Raw genomic sequence first — 12,713 nt, 5'->3', positions numbered from 1 at the left:
GATGCCATGATACTGCCACATGAGAAAAATGGGAAGAGATGTACCAATGCAGCATGGATCCTGAGCTAGGTACATACACCTCAGATAGTTACTAATATATGTGTCCAAGACAATCTTGAGAAGGCCTCTATAACAGTCTTTTATTTTATGTGGCGGTATTAGGGCACTCGGTGGAATTGTGAAAGTCAATGTTACATCTAGGTTTGACTAGAAAAAACGACATACGCCGAAAATTACGATTTTTTTTTTTACAATTCAAAACATGTCGTCTTTTAGAACAGGACTCATATAATGTGTATTTCATGCGCATTTCAAAACTTCCATCGCATTTGGTTCAGTTATTTCTTTCTGTCCTACTTCTACTTGGAGATTGCGCATAACGTTATGACTGAGAAGACCACTATGTTCTCATGACAAGTTGAAGTTGGTTGTTTTGATTAATTGGACTAAAACCCATTCACTGAGCCCTTAAGGTAGCTGAATTGTGAAGAATTAAAGGAATAAAAATTCTTCAATGAATAGCTGATATCTAAGTGTGGATATTTGCTTTAGAAGCATGTATAGAATTGCAAACTTAGATCACTATATAGAATGTCCAAAATGCTTTATTCTCCCAGTGTTACATCCTAGTGCCCTTGGCCTCCAGAAAAACAACAAAGCAACTTGTAAACATGACCCACACACGAACCTTCCAAAACACAAGGCTTTTTTATTCCCCGCTTGTTGGCCCAACCAACCACTTTAGAAATGTCTTTACAACATCAGGATGTTGACACAAAAGTCTCGCATTAGAAGCTTGGAACGTTGCCCCGAGAGAGACAGAGAACACAGTAGCTAGGTAAACCCTCTCTTTTCCCGCGCTTTTCTCTCACCGCGGCTTATCAGACGACAGTTCTAAACGTGACTAACAACATCCGCATGCGTGTGTGGCGACCTTGCACAACACATGCATCCGTTTACAAGAGACTACTTCACATTTACACGACTAGACGAACGGGTAAAAGTTTAATAGAAGCCCCGAGTGTTGCGTATAAACACACACAGTCCCAATTGACGTCATCTGCATTTGCACGTGAGCACCGCTCGGGCTGACATAACCTTGCATCCGATCTGGTATCGTGAGTTCAGGGCCCGGCGTTGTTCGGGGCTGTTGGAGATCTACGCCACCCGATCAACCATAGCACACGGTAGCTAATCTCCAAGCAGATCCTACGGTAGCATAAGATAGCATCAAAAGTTGCCAGAGGAGTGAAGCCAAGGGGTGTGTTTGGCTGATGATTCCCTTTGGCCAGCTGAAATTCCTTAGCCAGCTTTGGTACTATCTTATGTCACTGGTAAATCTGCCTGGAGTACACGGTAGCAGTGTGAACCTAACCCCTACAAAGTCCCAAAGTTGACCCGCGTGCGTCGGGCAGCCCAATGCCCCAGCCAAACCCGCGATAGACGTTCCAGGCTATGGCTGACTGAATTTGGCTTCGCACTCCTCTCTACCCAACCATCTTGCTTCCATTACGCTATGTTTTGACTTACACATGTACACTGTTGGGGTTTCGGGAACGGCCACTAAATCACCATGTTTGTTTTTAAAACGCGTCGACATGACAATATTTTACTTGGGTTTAGAATTGTTTGTTCTAGGCCTTGCTACAGCGTTTGGCTAGCTGTTAATGTCCCTCTAGTGCTATTCAAACAAAATAGCTCGGTATTTGGGATCAGAAAAATTCACATGGCCCCTCCCTTTAAATGTGTTATTTTCAAACCACTCCTTTTCGACACTGTCCATTACTGGTACGACCTTTCTTGGCCCTTTTTACATTTCTTGCTTTTCAAACCAAAACATTCTAATCATATAAACAAAATCCCTTTTGATATCAAAGGGCCACCCACTTCTATTTCCTAAGGATGTGCTCACCGAATAATGATTCATTGTAGCTGCCTGATTTTAAAACCCAAAGTAGACAATGTAGACCTTTTACAAAAGAAATAAAGGTGATGTATTGTGATTTCGTGGCCATTCCCTTGTAACCCCTGGATAATGCCCCTGGTCCATGAACATTCCAAGGGGGGAAAGGGGGTACAGAAGCCCCATACATATGACACAGCGCTAACCTCCATCACAGTACAATTTGTAAATGTATTGTCCGCCATGTTGGCTAGTTAAATCTGAAAGTTTGCAGGTGAATTTGAATATGTGACAGTCACATGATTCAGTACACACAGACACATTTATAAATCCAAGGCGTACAGGTTTAACCAACCAATATGGCGGCTGTGACGTCACGAATAAGACACCATATTGAGGCATTGATGTCAACCCTTCTCCCCACTGCTTGGGTCGTACATTGACAAGTGCATAGCTTTTACTTTTAACATTATATCTATCTGACCTATTGTTTTTGTTTGTTAGTGTTTTTTTTCTTGTTTGTTCAACGCTATGTTTTATCTTACTGTGTATGCTACCATGAAAGAAAGTAATCTCTCCCTTAAGCTCTTAAAGACAACACTTTTCTGGGCAACATACCTTGTTCCAATATACCTATACCGTATGTATGTTTTCCTCCGGACAATCTTCTAGGCACAGTAATCATTGGTAAAGTGTATTTCGATCCAAACTGTCAGATTTCGTATTTTTGGCGACGCCCTAGGGGCGAATGTATTTCTCAATTCTGTTAGCACATACACGTTAACACGTATCTCTAACTTCACGTTTCTTCATTAAGTATCACAAGTAATTAAGTTTTAAGCAATGATGGCAGTTAAGTACATAATGTTGTGGAGTTCTCAGGTCCCTTCAAGACGCACTCTTGTTTTGTTCCCGATCCTTTGATGGAAATCAGTGGCAACTGTTTGTGAGAAAAGTTCACCCCTTTGGGGTAATGGAATCACCAGCTCTTGCCAGGAGTGACGGGATTTGTCCTGTCCTATTTTGATACAAGTACCGTCCCACGACCTTCGGTAAGGCACTTCTGTTGGGTTTCCTTTTGGGAGAGCCCATTCGCTAGCAGGGGTGGCGCTTCTCTTTGCACTTCTCTCTGTAGACGGTGTCCTGCGTTGACCTCTAGCCGACCACATGTTCGTGACCCTGCGATCACATTGTTCCATCCAGTCCGTAGCCACCAGTTCAAGCAAAATAGAGGGGTCACGTGTCCTGACTCTAAGTCTTGCCTTGCCATACTAAATTCCCTCGAAGAGTTATCAATGGTCACAAAAGGTCAAGATGCCGAGTCTGAAGTCCCTTGCAATTGATTTTGCTGTTTTTTTCACTCCATAGGAATGACATGATTGTCTTATGACAACGAAGTGCGCAGTCCTACAGCTACGTTCTATGTACGTAAATTCCCTAATATACAGTCTGTGCGTGGAGACGTCACTTCCGCCTCTGCGTGACGTCATATCCGGTTGGTCCTGGCCAGGCGTTGGACGTGGACCTTGATGTGTTTGGAGAGGTGGTCTGAGCGGGAGAACCGCTTGTGACACATGGTGCACTGGTAGGGCTTGACTCCGGAGTGGGAGCGCGTGTGCCGGGCCAGCTCGTCGGACCGGGAGAACCTCCACTGGCAGCCGGGCCACGTGCAGGCGAACGGCTTCTCACCGGTGTGACGCCGCAAATGGGCCTGGGGAAAACGGAAAACAGACAGAAAAAAATACGTTTTAGTTGTTGATTCTTCGCGAAATACAACACAAAAGGGTTCATGTAACAACATTTTATACAATTAAGATCCTTAAAAAGTTGTAGACTGTAAGCCAACACCTTGCTATAAAGTTATGTTTAAGATCTAGACAATTCACGAATACTTCAATCAATATACACCCGTAATACACATCAACAGTTAAGGTTTTATAGACTTAACTGAGCATTTTTGTTGGGTGTCAGTGGTCACAACTATTTTTAATATGACGGAAATAGTATAGAATGGTACAATTTGGGGTTTCTGACTTGAAAAAGGTCAAGAATGATGTGTTTAGACAAATAGTTTAGACAAAATGTTAAATAGTTAAAATCTACGGGAAACTTGTAGGACATAAAAGAAAAGATGGAGTAAGAAAACTAGCTTATAATTTAGATGCCAGGACAGGCCATACGAAACGATGCGGGTATATATTGATAAGGTACGTTATCAGGATAGTTGATAACACCTCACGTGTGAAGTTATATCTACATGACATGCCCTATGGCCGGCACACACAATAGTATCATACTGTTTGATGTCCCAATTTGGACGCAAAAAAGAAACATCGAGTTGTGTATTTAACTTTGCTCTCAAACAAAACCGTTAACACGTGCTGATAGCTGACATCACGCCTTCGCGGCTGATTGGTCAATATGACAAGCCGACAAACTGGGTTATCATGTCCGGGTGATTTATTCACGGCCTGTAGCGTACGTGAGGCGACTGTTTGCATACTAATGACTTGAGACGTTGCCTAGGGCGATCTGCAGAAAGTGGTTGGCGAGAGTTGTCTTGATGACAAGGGCGATTTAAACTGGTGTTTTTTTTTAACCAAGATGGCGGTTTCATGGTGCAACATAACGATTTCTCTTTAATAGGCGCTCGCTTTCGAACACTAGTTACGATCACGTGCATGTGTGTCGCTGCGTATGTGTGTGTGTGTGTGTGGGGGGGGGGGTACGAATATCATAAAGAGCAGTATCATATTTTCAACTATAACTGGCAAACCCTCTTAAAAGATAGATGCCACCGGTGCACCGATCGTGTGAATTGGACTTAAATGGACATTCCGCGTGACATGTACAGTGATGATGTATTTGGTCCGTATCAAAATAACTCCCGCCGCATCCAAAACAGTTTCATGCTGCACTAGCTGTTTGATCAACAATAACAAACAGCAAACAATCGACTCTCGCCAAGACAAAATATACATTTAACACAGAAACAGTTGAAAACACGCCAATCTTGCGGCCGATAAAATATAAGAATTTGAACATGAAGAGCTCTCTTAAAGAGAAAGTTGTGCGACTTTTTCAACGCACCTACCCTACGGCGTTTCCTGCTGCAAAATAGTTGTAGAGTCGACCTCATTGATCATTCTGAACAGTTTTGGGTCGAAGTAAGACTACCTCGGGGGCTTCACAGGCTAGCTCCTCGGCTCTAGCAGCAACATGCCCCAAAAGAAATTCTAAAACGCTTTAGATGGAAGCCATGGAAAGTGGAACCAGTACTAGTCTGACAGGGTCTATTGACGTATAGCTGTGCGACTGATAGGTTTTTACCTACTACTGTCACTTGAATCACAGCTTCAACTCTTTAAGTTTCTTCAAACAATCTGACCCCTTAATATAATTGTAGACATTAGTGTATTAAGTACTTATGCGAGTTGTGCAGGTTTAAAAGGTGAAAACAAAAATGACCCCTTTTCTAAACGACTAATGCACTACTGTAAACAGTATTTATCACAGACTGGCGTGCAACATATCATTACTGATTTACGCTTGGGGGTGCGATCTTAGTCTAGATTTAGAGCACAAACGTTTTCCTTTTAATGTGGACTTTGTCACTCTTTTAGTCTGCCTAACCCCTACCATTTCGCGCCCTTTAAAGAGGGTGACTATCAGTCGTGTGTAAGAAAGCAATGTAAGAAATAAAACCGCTAAAAACTGTGCATTTTACCAGTTGTGGAATTTTGTAAATACAAGCCAACCAACTATATAATAAAAACCGCAATTGCGCAAACGAAAAATGTATCCCTCTCTGTTCATTCTACGAGCCCAATGTTTACTGCGTTGACCATATGTGACCCCAAATCCCTTCATCATAGTTTACTCTAGCGTGCACAAGAAGCTGTAAGTTCAGTACAGAGAAATTTGCTTAGCGTTGCAGAAAACTATCACAGTCAATAGAAAGGTGTACACTACAGTACTGTTCTTGTATCTTGTGCCCGTCGGCTATTTTTTTCACAGCAAGAAGCTCGATGCAACAAGTGGTTTGACGACATGCCTATGGCAATGGGAATCAAACGTCCATTAAATCAATTTTGGATCAGAGCGGAACACTGATGTACGTCAAGTAAGAATCCTGGACACATACCCAGACGTCGTCACATCTAAACCAGGGCGCTACAACCATCCATGAACAGAGAAGGGGGCACCACAGACTTTTTGCAACTTAGGATCTCCGACATTTACCAGACGATGGTTGGGAATCAGTCATAAGCAAATTCGTCTGTGGTTGAAAGTTGGTCACCAAGATTGCCTACTAATATTTAAAAGTCGCCTGCTGCGCCGACCGAGTATGGACTTGGAAATCGTGAAGGTCATATTCTAATTGGAGGCTACCAGAGGAGCGACGGTGGAGCAAAATAGGATAGATTCCTGACTTCTCCCAGCCCAGCGCCGACCTTGGTTGGGCTGAAGTGGTCGTGGCGATGTCGTGGGAAGGTCTTGGTTGGGCGGGAGTGGTCGTTGAAATGTGTGGGAAGGTCCTGAATGTGTGACTGTTATCAATTTTAGATAGAAGCGGAGAACAGTGTTACTAGGATACCACTTCATCTCTCATCGGGTCCGTACATCTTGTGTTTGCTTTCTTAGTCTACCGTATCGTTAGAGCGCTGGGCTGTCACTCTTAGATCACTACCGTGTAAAAGCCATAACTCAACGAGAAAAACGTGTGTTGGATGTGGGTTCTTCGGAAATGCTGATGCCAAACGAAGACCTTTGTATTTGCACACGCTACGACCGCTTTCTGGTTGCCTTTGCAATTCAGAAGAGATTTTATATGTTATGATACTTTATGATGAGCGTCAAGTGCCGTGTAAAAAATCGTGCTGCTGACACTACGGTTGTACGATCTTTTTTTTCGTACGATTCGACATGGATCTACGCACGTTTTCCATAACAAGACAGTTTCATATGTCGCACGACAAACCCGCGACTGCCCCACGACATCGGCTTCAATCTGCTTCCGATGCATGGCAGCTAATGGGCCCAAAGTGTCCAGAGTTTCAGAAGATCGTGAACCGTGAATACGACATGTTCTAACAGAGAGTCTAGGGTACATGTAGAAAGTCAACAGAGGACAAGAAGAATGTGGAACACTGTTTTCCTTGACCATGAAGACTAAGACTGTTGAAATTCTTACAGCACATGCCTCAATTTGTTGTCGTAAACTATGTGTACGACATGTGTGACAAGGACGTTTTGCCTGTCGTAGCCGGGCTGCCGAGACCTTGTCACATGTACAACAATGTTTTTAGCTACAAGACAGTTGACGTTTGTGCGACACAAGCACGACATGTCGTAGCCCGTGTGTACGACGTGTGTTACAAGGGCCGCTCGCAGAGCTAGAGCGAGTCCTTGGACTTTCACCATGCGTCACATGATGTGCTACAGCAGTGGGACTCGAACCCCTGACCTCTCCCTTCCGTTCCTGACACGAAGCAACTCCGTCTTTCCACGCACAGATTTGTTTTTGCCTGACCTCGACAGTGGTCTTCCCTTGTACAGGGTCACTCACCGCGAGGAAACGCAACGTCATTTCACAGAAATAGACAACAGTACCAAACATGACGTTCTCTCGTCCTTATAGCTGTCCTGTCCAATAAAGCACAGTCATGCGACCTCGAAGTTTGCCCTATTGGACTATGTATTTGTCCCAGTTATACATTTGAAAAGTCGCTTGGAAATCCCATATAGAATAGGTTTCACTATGGCCTTTTTGAAGAATCGTTTAACGCCTCAGGTATTCTGTTTTCATAGTTTGTGCGCCTTCAAAGGTTGCTCTAGAAAGCGTACATTTCATACACATAGTGAAGTAAACATGGTGGCATTCCCAAGATATATAAGTCGCAATTTGCATATTCGTTAAGAAAACCTTGATATCATAGAACTAGAACTGTGTCAGTTCTTCTGTCCTTTTCTTTATTCGTGAGGCAGCTAACAAAAGGGGAACATTCTTTACGCCTTTGCAAGGTTAAATGGACTATTAAAGTCTACTCAGGTAAAGCCAGGTTTTAACCTGTCAACTATCAAGTTCTCCTTTAGTTCACCTTCCGTCATGACAGGACTTTTATCAAGATCACTCAGTACAAGTCAACCTTGAGTAGTACACTCATGGCATGTTTTATTATTTGGAGGCACCATCCTTGATAATTCTGCAGTTGTTAATCATGTTTTACCCAAGTGATGTGTTTGTGTGAAAATGGCCCTCATCAAGTACATTCTTTTGCGGCTATTTTTAAAAACATGTTGATGTGGGAGGGGGGCTTTTTTTCCAGCTTGTACGCAATGTGATGACTGTTCAGTGGAAATCGTACGCAATGGCTTGTCGCCTTAATTTGTATAGAGATTAGATTACGGTTCGTTTATGTAATGTTTGTGAGTTTTGAATCGGCAGAGCCCTGTGAATTACGTTGTTTTGGTTTGAGGGTTTAATTTTGAGTCAACAATGACGTATGTACAAAAATCAATCATTCATGTTCTTTTTTTATCTATTGAGGAAGCCGGATATACACCAGTCTGTTAGTTCTCAACTTCTGTGCACTTTCTCCCAACTTGACTAGCCTTGCACGAGGGCCAGGTTATCTGGAGTAAATCAAAGCCTGCTGTGCTGCGATTACAAACACAAGGAACCATACATGCATGCTCTGCCGAGATCCAAATTGTCTATCAAGTCAAGCGAGGAAGACACTCTACCGTACGAACACGCATTACCCCCGCAAAGCGTATGAAATAAAAACAAAAAAATCCAAGTTTGTTTATATTTTTGTGTGTCGTAGTAAGTGAATTCCTGATAACCACGAGTAGAAGACGTGTTTAAAGAAGGATGTTTCACGGCTCATTGATGCGAATGATAGTATGCGCATACATGTCCTGATGCTTATCTATGGCGATAATCCGGGCATCCCCTGGGACTAACAATGGGCTTTCCCTAAAGTAATGAGCTTTTAAATCGGGGTAAAGCGTAACAGGTGGGAAACGGTGGAGTGTCATGTTGATTTTCTCAAGTCTTAAGTGTGGGAAAGTGGATCCCTCAAGTCAGTTACGTTTATTTTTGCGCTAGGGTTTAATACACATGAAAGCATGGGCGGTTTTACGGTTGTTGTTGTTTCCACGGATGTTTTTATTTGTTTGGAATTGTTGTGTTTCAACAGTTTTTGTCCAGCGAGTCGTGTACTAGTATATCAGCACATGGTTTCTGTCAGATCCATTTTGTCAGGGACCTGACACAGAACAACCCCAGAGTTTAACTAGAACGTGGCATCACGCAATTTCCTGTCTTCTTGGTACTGTAGATGTTTTTTCCTCGGTAGATTGGCGAGTGGCATGACTAGGAACCACAACATCCGCGATCTAGTACCTCAAACCGCCCCCGCACCCATGCATGTGGGTAAAACCCCTGGGCTATCCCTCTGACACATAATGACACTATTGTACAAGACTGTGAGTTAAAATAAAACCTGAGGCGCAAGTTTATGGTATTTTAAATACCCTCCTTGTGGACAATAGAACGCCAGCAACAATCGCGCAGGGGTCAACCCAGTGTCAAAAAAACAAGTCCACTAACCTAGTATGTTGGCAAGAATTCAGTGGCAGACGACCATGCATATGAAAATTATAAAAATTGTGAAAAATACCGCTACTAAGGTTCCATGCAGAGGTATGCAGTGTCAGTTAATAAATCATGAAATACCTTAACATGTCATATATAAAATACACATGTAGGTATCTAGTGGAAAAACAAACACCAACCTTCAGATGTGAACTTTTGGTGTAGGTCTTGGAACATCCCGCGTAGCTGCACTTGTGTATACGGAGGTCGCTGTTGTCGAGGTCCGCCGACATGTCCCGCAGACCGCCGACCATCGCTACCTGAGCGGCCGGCTGGTGGTGAGAGATCTCCCGCCTGGTCTGGACGGGCTTGGGGGAGATCGGCACGGGCATCTTCACGGTCTTGATCAGGACCGGCGGGGGCTTGTTGGGCTTGAGGGGTAGGGTGAGGACTTGCTTCGTCACATCCACAGTTTTGACCACGGGTTTGGGGGACACGTGTCGGTGACTGGCGGTGGACAGATCGACAGGCATGGCGGGTTGATTGACATCCTGATGGCCCGACAGTAGCTGTGGCGGCGCGGGCTCGGCGAAGTACGGCTCCGCGGCGAACTGCGGGCTTGCGGCGGCGGTGATGATACCGACTTTCTCGTCAGTCGGGGCGAAGTAATCGTCCTTTAAAAAGAGGTCTACGAGGTCTTTAGGTATACCGTCTGAAGCCACGTGTGGTGGTTGGTGATCGATGGCTTCGGTTTGCGACCTGTACTCAGCTGCCATGTCATCCCACGAGAGCTCTGCGTGCGCCCGGTCCATCGCGTCGGCCAGCCCCTGCGAAAACAAGTAGTCGAGAAAGACGTCCCCGTCCTCTGAACACGGGCTGAGATCTGACGACCCACTCCCGGGACTCAACCTGTCGGACGACACCGAGGAGGTCGAGCTCGAGCTGTCGCTGATGTCCTCGAAGGAGTTGAGTCGCTGCAGCGTCCACTGCTCGCGTTCTAAACTCGAGTTGGTGCGGAGGTAGTCCACCATGTTTGGTGCCCTTGCTATCTCCTTGACGCGGCTCGTACCGGGGGTGAACCGGAGCTGGGAGAAGCGCAGCCGGGCGTCGCGGGGTCTCCCTCCACCTGGTATGAGTTATGTGTCCGCTCGGGAGAACGCAGGGCAAGTTCTACCGTGTGCGCTCGGGACAGGTGCCAAAGTAAAGTTTCTAAGCAAGCTTCTTGCCCCGTGTGCTGAGGGTATAGGTTCCACCGCTGTGAGTGAGTGTGTGTGAGTTTGTGTGTGTGGTTTTGCGCACGACCAGTGTTTGAGTTCAGTCAGAACACTAGTCCAACTCCTCGGCGCAGCGACGACCAACCTGAACAACCTGTTCCCACGTGGTGCTCCGCAGCCATTGGTCGAGCCATGTGTAACTTGCACAGTTTGCGATAACTAAAGCAAACCCCACCACCCAAACCTTCCACTGGCATCTCACCAAAAACCCGCAAAACCCCGTCCTCTTATTTGCCAAGTTCAGTCCGCGCGTCACCACAGGCCTCATTAATCATTGCACGGCGCGCATTACCCATTAACTCTGGTCAACACGGCGTTAATTTAATGTTGATGAAGTGCTATATGCCTTGTTTTGTGCAACCTGTTAACCATGCATGTCAAGCCCCAATAGAATGCTAATGACAACGTGTTTACATCGGAGCTTTCTTTTCTTTCGGCAACTCAAGACTGGGAAGGGCACTGGGTACAATGCATATGTTCCAGCTTTCACCCAGTGGGGGACTAAAGACTTTGGCTTGCTGCTACTACTCGGGTAGAGGGACACTCACGACAAATTCAAGTGAAGCTGCGGGAAATAGGAAGCTGGTCGTTGCGTCAGTCCGGATGAAACAAGCCCACTTCAAGACGATGTTAGCCGTTTTTATTGTCGACTTAAGTTTCCAAGGAGTGTTTGCTTTGGGAATAATTGCACAATAGAATTTAAAGAGGGAGGGCCACTTCAGTTTTGTTGTTAGTCACAAACACCACAATTGGGTAGAGACAATATAGGCCGATCTACTAAGACTAGATTAAACGCCGAATTAGGCATCATTAATTTCAGATTATATATGGATGAGCACATAAAACTTGCGCTTAAGAGAACACCGTGTGCTCATTTCAGACCTACTTTGTAGGTCGATTAGAGTCCACTTACATAATACTCAAAACTCCATCAGTCTACGATGGCGAACAACTTTAATCTCCAAGCAGATGTTAGGTTCTGGTGTGTGTACTGTTTTGTGTCGTTGTTTGTAATCATCGCTACCTACAAGACAAGCAAAATATCGCATATACGTGGTAAAAAATATCTCAATAAATATCTTTAAGATTTTCATTCTTCCCAATTTCGTCTGTTTCATGATCATCGCTTCTTTCTTGTACAGTCCGTCTCCTTCTTCTTTCTTCAGTTTTCCTTCTGCAAGGAGGCAGGTGATCTTGTAGTTAGGGATGTTGACTTAGAATCTAAAGTGTCTGGGTTCGAATCCCTCGCGAGAATTGTGCATGACAAGAATTTCCTTAATGGACTCATGGAAAATGTGTTCTTAGGTACGTCCTCTCGGCTACTACGGCAAAGCGGGAGCTCGAAGTCCAATGTTTGACTTTGAGGCGGAGGAGAGTCACGCCTCAAGAACGTTAAAGATCCCACCACACTTACTATGGGTAACACTTTCCGGTGTAATTGGATCAAACTTAACCGTCTCACACAGCTTGTACTAGTGTGCAAAACTAGCGCGTTACGTCGGCTGACATCCGACAACAAAGTGATAGTCACCCGACAACTTATAGTAACCCTTTCACTAATGTGGCAAATCTCAATAACAAAAATACTGGTTCTACATCATCTTTTCACAACTTTCCTTCTCTAGTAATTGCATACTTTTTCATTTCAAATGCCCCTAACACACATACAGTCAAACCTGCATTAGGGGCCACCTCTACAGAGGGGCCACCTGTCCATAGTGGCCACTTTTTGTCGGTCCCTTGGGTATTTTATCTACAAGTTGCCACCTCTATACAGAGGCCACCTGTCTATAGTGGCCAAATTTGTCCGGTCCCTTGAGTGGCCGCTATAGACAGGGTTGACTGTACAAAAGCTAAAATGTTTTATCATTTTCTCTCTAAAATAGCAAGGCACTCAATGTTTTGTGACCAGCAGAGCATTTACTGTAACCCA

At 44.6% G+C, this 12,713-nt stretch overlaps 1 protein-coding gene across 1 annotated transcript; it reads right to left on the bottom strand.

Moving 5' to 3' along the window:
* Nucleotides 1-597: 597 nt before the first annotated feature.
* Nucleotides 598-11,276, bottom strand: LOC118415708 (Krueppel-like factor 3). Its single transcript, XM_035820457.1, has 2 exons — nucleotides 9,707-11,276; nucleotides 598-3,614 (listed from the first exon to the last, which is right to left on the bottom strand). Exons 1-2 carry the CDS (start codon nucleotides 10,535-10,537, stop codon nucleotides 3,390-3,392), a joined length of 1,056 nt encoding a protein of 351 aa, XP_035676350.1. The 5' UTR covers nucleotides 10,538-11,276; the 3' UTR covers nucleotides 598-3,389.
* Between the last annotated feature and the right edge of the window lie 1,437 nt (nucleotides 11,277-12,713).

This window comes from Branchiostoma floridae, chromosome 5 (genome assembly GCF_000003815.2).
Source record: "Branchiostoma floridae strain S238N-H82 chromosome 5, Bfl_VNyyK, whole genome shotgun sequence".
Classification (NCBI taxonomy): domain Eukaryota; kingdom Metazoa; phylum Chordata; class Leptocardii; order Amphioxiformes; family Branchiostomatidae; genus Branchiostoma; species Branchiostoma floridae.
Note: the sequence above shows the minus strand (reverse complement) of the source record. Positions and strands in the feature narration are given on the sequence as shown.